This window comes from Thermobia domestica, chromosome 1, assembly GCF_964235325.1.
Source record: "Thermobia domestica chromosome 1, izTheDome1.hap1.1, whole genome shotgun sequence".
Lineage (NCBI taxonomy): Eukaryota > Metazoa > Arthropoda > Insecta > Zygentoma > Lepismatidae > Thermobia > Thermobia domestica.
Genome location: NC_137454.1, coordinates 393228761 through 393242918, shown reverse-complemented (window position 1 = coordinate 393242918; position 14158 = coordinate 393228761). Strand labels below are relative to the sequence as shown.

Sequence of the window (14158 nt, the reverse complement as noted above, 5' to 3'; positions counted from 1 at the left end):
TAGAAATTTTTGGTTTTAATCTTTGCTTAGATTTGGCGAAAAACATACTTGATCCCCCCCCCCAAAGTTATACAGAAATCGGCGACACTGGTATGTGGTAGTTCAGTTTTGAATGTTTATACATAGATTTAGGGTTTTGAACACTTGAATTATAATAACACGAGGAAGTTTCGCAGTGATGTATTTAGGATTTTGTTTCGGGAGGGGGGGTGCTATATACAACACATAAGCAAGTACTTATATTTTTCCTTTTGGGTACGGCAAATTTTAATGAAGTTATGCATATAACAAATTTATTTCGAGGGGGGGCTTAAGCCCGATAGCCACCTCCTAAATACGCCACTGAAATCTCGTCTCCTTCTACAACTGTAATCACACTTAAGGACGCCTACTGTTATTGTTTTCAAGGGAGGCACGGTGGCTCTAGGGTTGGACGGTTCCTGAAAACGTAAACCGCGGTTTCGGTTTGCCACTTAAACCGGTTTGGAACGGTTAACCGAAACCGAACCGAACCGTTTCCAAACCGAACCGAACCGTTCTCAAACCGAACCGAACCGAACCGTTCCCAAACCGTACCGAACCGAACCGTTCCCAAACCGAACCGGTTTAAAGTCCAAACCGAATGATTCGGTTTTATTACAAACCGAACCGAAACCGGTTAACCGGTTCTTGGAACACTCCTAGGTGGCTCAGTAGTAGAGCGCTTATCTCTGGTGCAAGGAGACCCTGATTCGATCCCCGGTCAAATAAGTTTGTGGTGGACAACATCATGTTAGTGGGTTTTCTCGGACTATTCCCGTTTCCTCCTACATTACCATTCCGCCAATTCTTCCATTATCATTCGTTTATTTCATCATCGTCTCCCATATCCAAACAGGCATAAACGTAGGACGTGAAACTCAAAGATTTCATTTCACTGTTTTCAATACGTATTTACCCTTCGGCACCTATAAGATAAATCACAAAGTCTCGTATTCCAATTTTTCTAACAGTTCCAGCCAATATTTCTTCCAGACCTGTTTTTGGCGGGCACTGTCCCCCGGGGAGCTCTGAGAGTACCCCCTGGAGGAGACCAAAATAATACGTCTACAATATAATAATAAATGGAAAAGTATCAGCAGTGTCCCCCCCCCCTCCGGAATACTAAGTGTGCCCACCCGGAACATTTTTTCTGAAAGAACGACTGGTCACTGAAATAAAATGAACTGTGAAATTGTTTTAAAACTGCAAAGGCTAAGATTTCTTTTACTATGATTAGCGTAAAAGTATTGAACAAAACTAAAAATAAATATTGAAACGTATTTATCAATGTTGGCCAAAGCAAAGAGTCAGAAAAATATTTAGAATTATATTTGTAGGTTTTCGGGATCTTATTGCCAGTTTACTCCGTCACGTATGAAGGATGAGATCTCTCGTCGATCACATTAACCGAGGAAATGGGGAAGGAAGGAAACATTTTTTTTAGAGTTAGGTACCATCCCGGCATTTGCATGCTGGAGGATTCAAGAAAACTTACTCAGAATGGTTGTTATGATTTTAGTTTGCTGAACGATTGTACTCATATTCAAGGAGTAATTAAATGTCGACTAAAAGCAGGGAATTCGTGTTACTATTCGGTTCAAAATCTCTTGTCGCGAATTCTGTCGAAGAATATAAAGCTTAAAATATACAAAACGATAATCATGCCTGTTGTTCTGTATGGTTGCGAAACATGGTCACTTACTCTGAAGGAAGAACGTAGACTCAAAGTATTTGAGAACAAGATCCTGAGAAGAATATTCGGACCCAAGAGGAACGGGAATGGGGAATGGTGGAAACTTCATAACGAGGAACTACATAATTTATATGGTTTACCCAACACTGTTAGGGTCGTCAAGTCTAGGAGGCTTAGGTGGGCAGGTCATGTAGCTAGAATGGAGGAAAGTAGAAACGCTTTCAAAGTCTTGACTGGAAGACCCATAGGAAAACGATCATTAGGAAGACCTAGGAGCAGATGGGAGGACAATATTAAGATGGATCTCGCAGAGATAGGAATACAAAGTAGAAACTGGATCCAATTGGCTAAGGATAGAAGTCAGTGGAGAGCTTTTGCGAACACGGCATTGAACCTCCGGGTTCCATAGGCCATAGAGTTAGTTAGTTAGTTAGAACGATTGTACTTGGTTGTTGTTTTTATTTTCCTCATTCAATTTTTGACAAAATATCTCAGGAGTTTCGACAGTTTCTTTGGGATGACCATTGCTCCGCCCTTGTACCACATCCAATTATACATTAATAGAATTTACGATAAAAAATAATAGACATTCCATTTTACCCAACTTCAAACCGACATTTCATTCTCGAGTTGTTGCTGTTTTCTCATTTTTCCGACAAATTTTCGGCTGGTCGTAGTGTCGAAAAAAAATCATTTTTACTCCCAGGTTGACCTATACTTTTTGTGTTATCTAGGTGACAGGACTCTCAGCAATTACCTCCCAAAAGAGTTGTCGGCGTTGTTTTGAAACACCTTGTACATATAAGAGCATGAAACTTTAAATTATTTAAAGAAATATTTCTATAAAATTACATCCACGTGTAAATACGGATTGCTATTATTGTTAGATAATTAAATATCACTCGATTTTGGATGTGGTATTTACCTAAAGAGGTTAAAACAGATATTGATAAATAGCTGTGCAATGCATATTACAAAGTTCCTCTAAGCAGGTAGAAGATGTGTAGAGCAATCACACACGGAAATCGTTTTCTCTCACTACCAGTTTTATTACAAAGTTTCCAGATATAAATAGTATAATATAATTTTCTCAGGTAGCTTAGAGAAGGATCCCCACAGAGTGCCACGGAAACTAAGTGGGGTGGATTCAGAAGGACTTAAAGCTCCAAGCAAGCTAAATGGGGTGGATTCAGGAGACCTTAGAGCTCCAGGTAAGCTAGAAGACTTGGATTGGGTTAGGAGTCTCTCTCAAAGCTCCAGGTAAACTGAAAGAGAAGAATTTGACCAGTCAAAGAGTGATGCCAGATATGATGGTCCTCTCGATTTTATAGCTATTCTAGTGTAGTGGTGGAACTGATGTTCTTTCTTCACCAGATGACTACTAGTGTCGCTGTGTTCCTCTCGTCTGCTACTGTAGTAGTTCGTAGTGAGACACACATGGAGTTGTTGATAAGCAAACCTTCCTGAAATCAAACTTCGGGTCATGCACTAATTATTTTTCACGGTATGATAGTGTAATTTAGAAACTTATTCCAACTCAAAAATCCACTGGATGAGCCCCGAAACACCTATGTAGCCAGTGCCTATGTTTTTATCCTGCCATTCTTTCATAGCACAAGCGTTCATGCTGCAGGTGTTTAAGATGTAATGGCTCTTCACTAGTACATTCATGGTGCTGCACGAATATGATACCTATTTTATTGCTTCATCTATAGTTTTTGCCAAATTATATTGTCTTGTTTGGAATGTAGCCATTAGTGTGCGCAGGACATTGGGAATGTGGGTGCCAGATCTAAAGTACCACCATATGGAATGTCGTCCGTCTCCCCCCCTTTACCCTAAGAAAAGATAGCGTCATTGCACCCGATGCTGCGTCGGCGACGCACGGCACACATACACGTAATTATTTTGTACACACCTCTTCTTCTGACATTCAATGGTTTCTGACATTCAGTCGTTACACCTTACGAACATAGCACACACACTCTTTATCTTTCTTAATTCACAAAAAAAATAAAATAAAATAAAATAAAATAAAAAATAAAAAAAATAAAAATAAAAATAAAAAAAATAAAAAATAATTGTACTGTTAACTATTATAATATTAACATTTCATATTTGGCACGCGGAAGTTAAATATGATTTTCTGAAGCAGAATGTAGATCATTCTCTTCTCAGTTTGTAATAATTCTACAAAAAAAAAAAAAAAAAGTTTACCTAATGGGTGTGCCAAGGCACCCACGTTGCGCACGCCTGTGAATGTAGCATATTTTGGTGTTGTAGATCTGTAAATGTAGCAACATTCTACTAGGGGCGGATCCAGGACCGACTTCTGGAGGGGATGGTAGGTTGTCATACTGCTACTTTTAAGGGCTCCAAACTCTGGGATGGGTTTTATTTATACATATAAAATAAGAAAGTTTCCTCTTCTGGGGGGCTATCCCCCGATCATCCCCCCTGGATCCGCCCCTCCATTCTACGCGTATGGCGATAACCGACTTGGAAGAGATCAAATTGAAGGCCAACATCAAAAATAATTATTCAAAATTGCAATTCTTTTCCTAATTATACAGTAATGCCTTCTAGACTCTTAGGCCATTATGCAGAAGTCGTTCTAACACACGATTAGTGCCATACTAAAGAGTTCGACTAACATATGTTTTCTGCAGTAGTAAGGCCTTTAGCATGACGCTAATATTACGTCAAAACGACTCTGCATAAGGCCCTTGTTGTCTTGGCGTCTGCTCATAAATTATGTACAGATTTATAATACGCCTGTAAACTATACGCAGTTTAAACAATTAGTCCTGAGAAAAGTACACACTAACCTGTATTACGTCACCTCAAAGCAAGGACACCGATTTCTCTGTAAATTTGGGGAGGGGGACATGCAGATGCAGAAGGCATATATGAGGATTTTAAGACAAATTGCATTCAAATTATGCCAAATATTGTATATTCTTAAATACAATAAGGGAGGTCCATATCAGCTTTGGGGGCCCGGGCCCCCTTGGCCCCCCAGGATCGGCGCCCTTGCCTCAAAGTAGCATTGATTTTTTCCCGTTCAGAGCAGGGCGAAGCTGGAGGACCCATGGGACCGGGCACGTTAGTGAAGGTACATATATACATAAAGGAAGACACGTGCAAAAAACACGTATCATCCTGTGATAGGCGGTTACTACAAGCAAGTATTAAATTAGAATTGCATAGTATTAAACCACACTTTTTAACGTTGTCTCTACATTCACAGGTGACATATATATTCTTCACCTTTATAGATAGTTTCTTAAACATTACGTTCTTTTTTTTCTTTTCTTTTCTTTCTTTTTTTCTTTTTTTTTTTTTTTTTTTTTTTGAATTAACATATTTTTTCTCGTAAACAAACATGTCCCGTATTCTTACTGTGCATCGTTTTGCAGACCAGACAAAACAAATAATTTTGGAAATATATGCTTGTTAAGTTCGTGCACGAAATCATTAAAATGATGTAATCCTATATTTTATTTTATATTAAGAGAAAAATATATTTCATGTATTAAGATTTGGCACCTATTTTGAATCTATTAAGAGTTCGTTATGAGCTCCTTTTTAAAGTAAATTATTGTTAATGAAGTTCCTTTTAAGTCGAAGTTAATTTTTCGCTCATAAAATAGCATTATTATTAACTTCCAACACCGCTTCTTTTCTCCCCAACCCCCAAAGAAGTGTTTCTCGTAACGAGGCTGTAAAATGCCGTGTTATGGCCTGTTATAAGCAGATGACTACCCTATTCTCCACGACAGAAAGCGCGCTAATAAAACATAATTGAAAATATGACTGAGCATGTTTTTCTTGTAGTCTGATGACGATCAGAAGGAAGTTTTATTCTTCTGCAGCGGATGTAATTACTTGAAACTGTAAAAAGGAAAACAGAAGAGAGGTGAAATACTCTTCAGGGGGATACCCTTTAATCATTTTCTTTTGTCTTGTACGAAATACTATAGCAGTGCTTTTATGGTATTGAAATAAGGCGAGACGCCTCTCATTTCAACAGGTCGGCATTAATGTTTGTAAAGAATAAGAGGTTTTATGAATGGACGGAATTCGTGTTGAAGTCACAGCATTTCTCAAATTGGTCTTCGAAATATTCCCTTGTGACCCTTTCATATTGAGTATTACTAAATAAAAAATCAAGTAAATTGCGTATCATACACTATATTCGGAATCTTAAGCAGTAGACTATAGATTACATATACTAAAGTGATTGCGGGCAGTCGTGAAGCTTGACCTAGATTTCCCAATTTCATCATCTAGTAGAAGGCGAGGGTGTGTCTCGCCCGTCAACCGCCACCCATAAATTATGCCAGTGTCATCTCTCGCCCTATATGGAGAACATCTCCCGAGGGCACAGTGTTCTCGGACTGGCGGTAAATTACGTTTTGTTCTTATTGTTTGAAACCGTAATTTGAATATTCATATACACGTATAATGAAATGTTTCAGTTTAAGTTCCCATGATTTTGGCCTTTAGGCTAAGGAAGATGGGAAATGTACAGATTACGCCATCAGCCAATAAGCAAAGCCTTAGCTCTTACCAGCGTGAGTAGCGTCGTATTGAGAAGATTCGGTTAAACTGTGGTACCAACTTTGTTTCCAGTATAAATATTCCTTATTCTTTCTTCTCTCTCGTGAACTGAGTCTTTTTTTCTTAAGCCATACTTCAATCTCGGTTTTTAATATGCGCTCCTGGAAATTTGCCACCTTCAGCCCAGGCTTCCTTTAGCACATAAAAAAGACAAGGTGTGAATCTATCCGGAGAATACTTGTTATTTTTTATTTTGTACTGCCTGTGGTGAAAATTACAGTGCCAACAAGCACGGTTCAACTCAGAAAGTTCAGAGAAAAATTTCTTTTAAAGGTAAAACTTTAAATTGAACTAAAATAAGTATGATTCTAGGTGAATTCTAAACTTTTTCTTTGCATACTACATCATTTTAAAATTAATGTTGGATGAAGCAGTACTTCATTCCCTTTAGTGCAAAGCCGCCCCTGAATATGAAACAAATGTTAAGAATTAATAGAAAATAAGAAAAAAAACTTTACCTTGTCCATGAGTTCTTTGACAATTCCGTTCCACTCGTCCGTCTCTGGGTCGTAAACTCCGTACATGTGGTCGGGCACCAGCCGAATAGAATAATGGAAGCCCACCAAGTGAGCGATGTTTTTGAGCAAGTCAATGCAGAACCCTTCATAGCGGGAATTGCCAGTGAGGTTGCGGTCCTGTTTTACCATTACGTAAGGCTTCTCCTGTAACAAAAAAAGAGTTTTATCTCACATTTTGAATTTTTAATTTCACAAAAGAGAAAATTAAAGCTTTTTCTAGGTGAAAGCAGAGAATAGTTTGGATATCAATTTTTTTTTTTTTTTTTGCGCCAGATAGATCACATGAACTAAGATATCCAATTATCTGTCGTGTCGTATAATCATGGGCGTCCACAGGATTTTTCGTAGGAGGGGCAAAGTTGAAGACCATTATTCTTTTCACATTTTGAAGTGAGGCACGGTGGCTCAGAGGTAGAGCACCTTTGCTGGGTGGGGTCCATGGTTCGATCCCGGCCAAGTAAGATTAAGGTACACAATATCCGTGTCCGTAGGTTTTCTCGAGAATTTTCGTTTCCTTCCACATTCTCATTCCACCGCTTCCTCTATCATTATTCAACTGCCTTAATCATTTATCTCCCTTAGGCTAAAGGAAATAATCGTGGAACATTAAACTAAAAGATTTCTTGTCCTCAATAAAAGTCAAATTCTGACCAAAGTATTAAATATATATTATCTAAATAAATAATATTGTTACAGTTTCGACAAAGTATCTTTGCCTTCATCAGACAAATTATGAAATACAATTTCTAAGACTACAACTTATATATCTCAGAAAATAAAAGGAAAATGTCTAGGAACCAATATCTAGGAACCAATACACCTCAGAAAATGAGATGAGGAAATAGCCTACTTAGGAAATATTGGTTCATAGATATTTTTCCTCTTATTATAGATGGTTCCTAGATATTTCTCCACAGATTATGAAATACAATTCTAAGACTACAACTTATATATCTCAGAAAATAAAAGAAAAATGTCTAGGAACCAATACACCTCAGAAAATGAGATGAGGAAATAGCCTACTTAGAAAATATTGATTCATAAATATTTTTCCTCTCATTATAGATGGTTCCTAGATATTTCTCCACATTTATGAAATACAATTCTAAGACTACAACATATATATCTCAGAAAATAAAAGAAAAATGTCTAGGAACCAATACACCTCAGAAAATGAGATGAGGAAATAGCCTACTTAGAAAATATTGATTCATAAATATTTTTCCTCTCATTATAGATGGTTCCTAGATATTTCTCCACATTTATGAAATACAATTCTAAAACTACAACATATATACCTCAGAAAATAAAAGAAAAATGTCTAGGAACCAATACACCTCAGAAAATGAGATGAGGAAATAGCGTACTTAGGAAATATTGGATCATAGATATTATCCCTCTCATTATAGATGGTTCCTAGATATTTCTCCACAAATTATGAAATATAATTTCTAAGATTACAACTTATATATCTCAGAAAATGAAAGGAAAGTATCTAGGAACCAATATTTCCTAGATATTTCGTCGTCTCATTTTCTGAGGTATTTAAGCTGTAGTCTTAGAAATTGTATTTTATAATTTGTCTGATGAAGGCAAAGATATTTTGCAGAAACTATAACAATATTATTTATTAGATAATATTTACTTTGGTCAGAATTTGACTTTTATTGTGGACAATAAGTTCCAAAGCTAGAATGAATGGTATTGTGAAAAATTCTATTTCAAATAATTTCATTTAATTTTTAATATTACTGTATTTATGGACTTTCCTTAAATAAATAACTCGGGATAAGGAAAGGAAAAGGGGTGAACCAAGAGCTAGTTTGTATTTTACAATCCCGGTATTTGTGGCATAGTTTCAGCGTTTTGCTCACCACATGTGTGATACAAATATTTTTTTAAATGTTACAACAGAAGTTTCAAACGCAAACGAAGAAATAAACTTACATTTAAAAAATATTCCTCGTGCACGGAAACATAATTCAAAGTATTGATTTATATGAATTCCAAAGAGGGGTCACGGCCCCACTTGCCCCTTTCGGAAACCCATGCTTATAACTATAGTGATATAGTGTTTATACCGTCTATAGTACCTAATTTGTATCATTTACCAAACATTGTTAGGGTCTTTAAATCTAGGAGGCTCAGGTGGGCAGGTCATGTAGCCAAAATGGAAGAAAGTAGGAACGCTTTTAAAGTTTTAATTGGAAATCCAATCGGAAAAGTCCATTAGGATGGTGTAGGCGTAGATTGGAGGACAATATTAAATGGATCTCGCAGAAATAGGAATGCAAAGTAGAAACTGGATCCAGTTGGCTAAGCACAGAAGTCAATGGAGAGCTTTTGGGAAAACGGCATTGAACCTCCGGGTTCCATAGGTCATAGACAGTAGCGTAACGCAAAAATGTCGCCCCGACCGCAGGATTACTTTTGGGTCCTCTTTCCTATGAGCATTAACTTCCCACTATATTATTTCCCTGCTTGATAAATCAATGGAATGTGATAAAATTACAATTAAAATTAATACTCACCGAAAAAGGCAAAAATTATTTTCTCTTAACCTTCGAGTACTAAGATGATTTTTTAAACTAATGTTGCTAGAATGGATGAATTTTCACTCAGAGCATATTTTTCTTTTCTAAAGTAAATAATGTTGTTCAGGGAAATGGATATTCCCTATTCAGTTCACTTTTTGTAGACTATATAAATAATGTTGTTCTTGACATTTGCTTTGCGGTGGGCCCCCAAATCCTGCGGGCCTCCCATCACTGCAGACCCCTCAGTTACGCCACTGGTCATAGAGATAGTTAGTTAGATATATAGCGTTTATTCTATCTTAGTTCAGACGAGCCCTTTTCCTATTTGAAAAATGAAATAACTGTAATTCACACTTAACTTCCATAGTACAATTTCGTAAGAGTGAATTTCTTCGTTGCTATGCGGTTAACGTACGCGCCTTTGCTGTGGAAGATCCGGGTTCGATTCCTAGTGGAGGCTCATGCAGTAGGAATCCAACATTAAGCTCGAGATCCACGTCTCATATAGCCTCTTTGCTGAGAGCGACATTAAACTTTAGTGCAGTTTCGTAAGAGCTACAGTTGCTTCAGAAAGCGTGCTCAAAATAACAATGGACATGCGGACTTAAAAAAAAGTTAGGAAAGATTTGAAGGTATTAACATTCAAATGTAAAGCAATCAAAATTAATACCATTTTCAACTGTGACGTCAACATCTGCTTGTTCCATTCTTATTAAATATAACAGGTAAAGTGCGAAGTAGGCAAAGCAACTTACAAGTTATCGAAGCAATGTGGGTATGTGCAGAGACCGAATCATTTCTGATAAAGGTGTTCCGAGGAAGATGGAAATAAAAGCGTTAAAATTGCGATAAAATTCCTCAATGTTGTACGATTTATGGGAAAAGCTGAGAGAAGGTATAATATTGTTGTTGACTGAATGACCGACCGGATGACATGAAGAAACGCTGAACAATGGAGCAACATCAGAAGTGTTTGTAGTTTGAGAAAAATTTCCCTAATCTAGGGAAATTTCGTAGGTAAATTTAGCAAAAAGGGATTTTTTCGACGAAACGTGAAAACCCAGGGAAATTCTCGCGCTGACTAATTGACCAATATAAATGCTTAAATTTTTTCTTTGTTTTTCAGAAATAAACCGATACAATAACAATAATCTGGGTGTGTATCTGTTCAAAGTAGCATACCTGGTGCATGGGGTCCCGGGCTCAAACCCTGCTCCCGCCAAGTGAACTTTGTGGTGGACAAACACCGTGTGCGTGGGTTTTCTCGGGGTTTTCCCGTTTCCTCCCACTTTCTTTATTCCACCATTTCATTCATTTCTCAGAATCACCGTCTCCTTTAGCCTAACCGGCATAACCGTGGGACGTAAAACTCAAAGATTTTACAAAGTAGCATAGTAGCGTAGCAATTGTACCCACTATTTGTTGGGTGTATTTCTGTGTATTTTTTAAATAAAAGTTAATGAAAAAGTAAAAAATGGAAGCAAAAACAAGTGGGATTGACACTTCTTTTAATATAGCAATATTAAGTTTATCATATAATTGCATCAGTAGAGGGGAAATTTTCTTAAGAAAACCTACCAACACAGAGCTTCAGTGCAAAGATAGCTGCCCCAATACCGAGATTCATCGCCTCAGATCAGCGATCTGCAATGCGCTTTTCTTAGTAGTGAAAGTATTCTGAAACCAAATTGAAACTGACCGCAGGATGAAAGTGCAATAGCTATTCTTGTGTGCCCCTTAGAGGTCTGCACGGGCTCGGGGCGAGCCCGCGGGCCGGACTCGGGTCTATAAATACAGGGTTTTCATAAAGTCTGGACGGATTTAATTCTCTTATAATTTACATAAAAATGCTCATATTGAAATCAAATAAAGTGCAAACGGTAGCGGAAGGATTAAATTTTTACCTGTAATCTGCACCAGCTCAGTTCATTCACCGCCACACCTCCAACTGGGCTCCATTTACGTCCACACATTCGCGTAGGCGGCGCTGGAATCCACTCACAGCGTTCCGCCGTGTTTGATCCGAAATGCCAGCCACAGACGCCCTGATTTTGTCCTTTAAGTTCTCCAAACCACTTGGCTTCTTTGCATAAACTTCCGTTTTCACATGACCCCAAAGCCAGAAGTCGCAGGGGGTAAGGTCGGGTGATCATGGCGGCCAAGCGGTCGGGCCACCGAGGCCAATCCATCGGTTAGGGAATTTCTCGTCAAGGAACGGTCTCACCTGGATTGCATAGTGAGGGGGTGCCCCGTCCTGTTGGAACACGATGTCGTTCTGGATTCCACGTGCCTCCAGTTCCGGAATGAGGTATATCTGCAACATATCCAGGTACAAATCTCCATTCACGGTCTCCTCTTCAAAAAAGAACGGTCCAATCAGATGATCATAGGACACAGCGCACCAATCGTTCACTTTAGGACTATCTCTCTCATGTGTCTCAAATTCCTTTGGGTTTTCCGTGCCCCAAACGCAACAGTTGTGTCGGTTAACCTTCCCGGAGACATGGAAGGTTGCCTCATCTGAGAACATGATGGCTGAAAGGAGAACGTGGCCATGTTCCAACTGCTTGAGCATGGCGTCACAGAAGTTGAACCGGATGTCCAAATCTTCATCATGCAGATCCTGGACTATCTTGATTTTGTAACCTTTGGCCTTGATCGTCTTCTTGGCTATATTAAACACGGTTGTCTGTGGAATTCCGAGTTCCATGGACCGTCTAGGAATCGACTTCTGTGGGCTGTTGATGATGCTTTCCCTTACCCTGCTCACTGTTGCAGGCGATGTTGGCGGCCTCCCACTTCGAGGACGGTCCAGGACGCTCCCTGTCTCCAAGAACTTAGCATGCCACTTTAGGATTGCACTCTCAGTCGGGGCCGGCTTTTTGAACTCTTTGGTGAACTTTCGACACACCAGAATTGGTGATTTTAGCTCTGCGTACCACAGAACACATTGCGCTTTCTCTTTCACCTCCGCCATCTTTGATACGGTAAAAAACATAGTCTTCTCATCAGAGGAGTTTTTCATTTATTTATTTCTTTAAAAGACGCACACACCAATACAGGTTACAACTTACTTTTAACAGTCAACATTGAAACAATGAAAACAACAATGGATGGAATTTGGTAAGAAACTGACCCTTGCCCTCCCTCTCCCTTTCTCAACGTGTTCAGAGTTGCCGCTTATCTAACAGTGTTGCCAACTAAAAATTTAATCCTTCCGCTACCGTTTGCACTTTATTTTATTTCATTATGAGCATTTTTATGAAAATTATAAGCAAATTAAATCCGTCCAGACTTTATGAAAACCCTGTATTATATCACTTCGGACCGGGTTCGGGCCGTACATTTTTAAATATACAACCATATTTCTCGGGCCTTTTCGGGTCTAACTTTCTAAATATAGTGTACAACGATATATCACTGTTCTTTCTGAAGAACTTTTAATGCACAACTGCAAAGTTAAATTGCTAATTGCCGCAAATAAAACACAATTTTGCGTTAATTATTAAGTTTTTGTAATTCGGGCTTATTTCAGGCTCATTTGATTATCACACAAGCTCGGGCCGGGCTCGGATCTAAATGCTAAAACATATTTTTGACTCAGGTCTGGTCTCACATTATAAATTGGCGGGCCGGGCCGGGTCCGGGCTAAAAATTCTGGCCCGTGCAGACATCTATTGCCTGTGCAGCAAGTCTATTAGTGGTTTAGAAAGTTTTAAAAGTGGCACCGTAGCTTGTGTGGATAACCGAGTGTTTACGAACGAAAACATTATCACAGTGGAAGAGCCCGCTTGATTTCATATTGGGCATTATTCAGAGTTGTTTTGAAGTATGATTAGGGTCAAACTAAAGATCTGACTACTGCAAGAACCATATGTAAGTCGAACTCTTTAGTATGGTACTAATCATTCTTCAGAACGACTCTGCATAAGGCCCATTCATTTTAGTCCTTTCAGCACACAGGTTATATGATACACGGACACAGTGGTGCTATTCAGCTGGTTCATGAGGATTCGCTAGAACCGGTTGTTAAAATATATCAAGTTCGCAGAACCTTTTATTATAGCCAGACATATCAGTAAATTTTATCCAAGTTATATCCAGGAACAGTAAATTTTAGTTAAACTATCTTTGTTTTTATAAATTCTTACAATCTACTCTTAAATAGGATTAAACATACGATCTCGTAGAACAAATTCTAAGCGTTTATTTCTTACTCTCAAATGCCCAGATACAAAGAATGAGAATTGCTTCACATGAGTGTAGTAGTAAGGATTATTGATATTTGAGACACATACATACCATTATCAACAAGTGCCGATCCATTGCTGAAAAGTTTTTTCCAATACTTTTTGACAACCATCTATCTTGGATAATTCGTTTACAAGATATTCGTAGTGTTACCTAATTTCGTCACAACACCTTTTATTAGGATGCTGTGTAGGTTTCTACTTGCCACTTGTGGTATCCAAATTTGCTTTTGTCTACCTTGTATGGTTTGTTTCCTAAGAGAATTATCTCTCTTTCTCTCTAGCTTAACGTAGAATCCAAACTACACGAGTTCCCGCTGGGAATCGAACCCGGGTCTTCCACGCCAAAGGAGCGTACGCTAACCGCTTAGCCACCAATGACCTCGAAAGAGCCCGCAAAAGAAAATAGGAACATCACTGCAACGGAAACAGCTACTATTTTGGAAATTACTGTCGCTTCAGCACATATTATTGCCCATGATGCACTGCAGATCAATGCAAAGTCTCTTTATGCGT

General features: G+C 38.4%; 1 protein-coding gene across 5 annotated transcripts in view; it reads right to left on the bottom strand.

Annotated features, from left to right (window-relative positions):
* Window positions 1–14158, bottom strand: part of LOC145665261 (glutamate receptor ionotropic, kainate 2) — a 1060711-nt gene that overhangs the window by 103450 nt on the left and 943103 nt on the right. For all 5 annotated transcript variants that reach the window (XM_081732555.1, XM_081732559.1, XM_081732565.1 and 2 more), the window contains one exon: window positions 6796–6999. In XM_081732555.1, the coding sequence (XP_081588681.1) occupies window positions 6796–6999 (204 nt within the window). The remainder of the gene's footprint in view (window positions 1–6795; window positions 7000–14158) is intronic.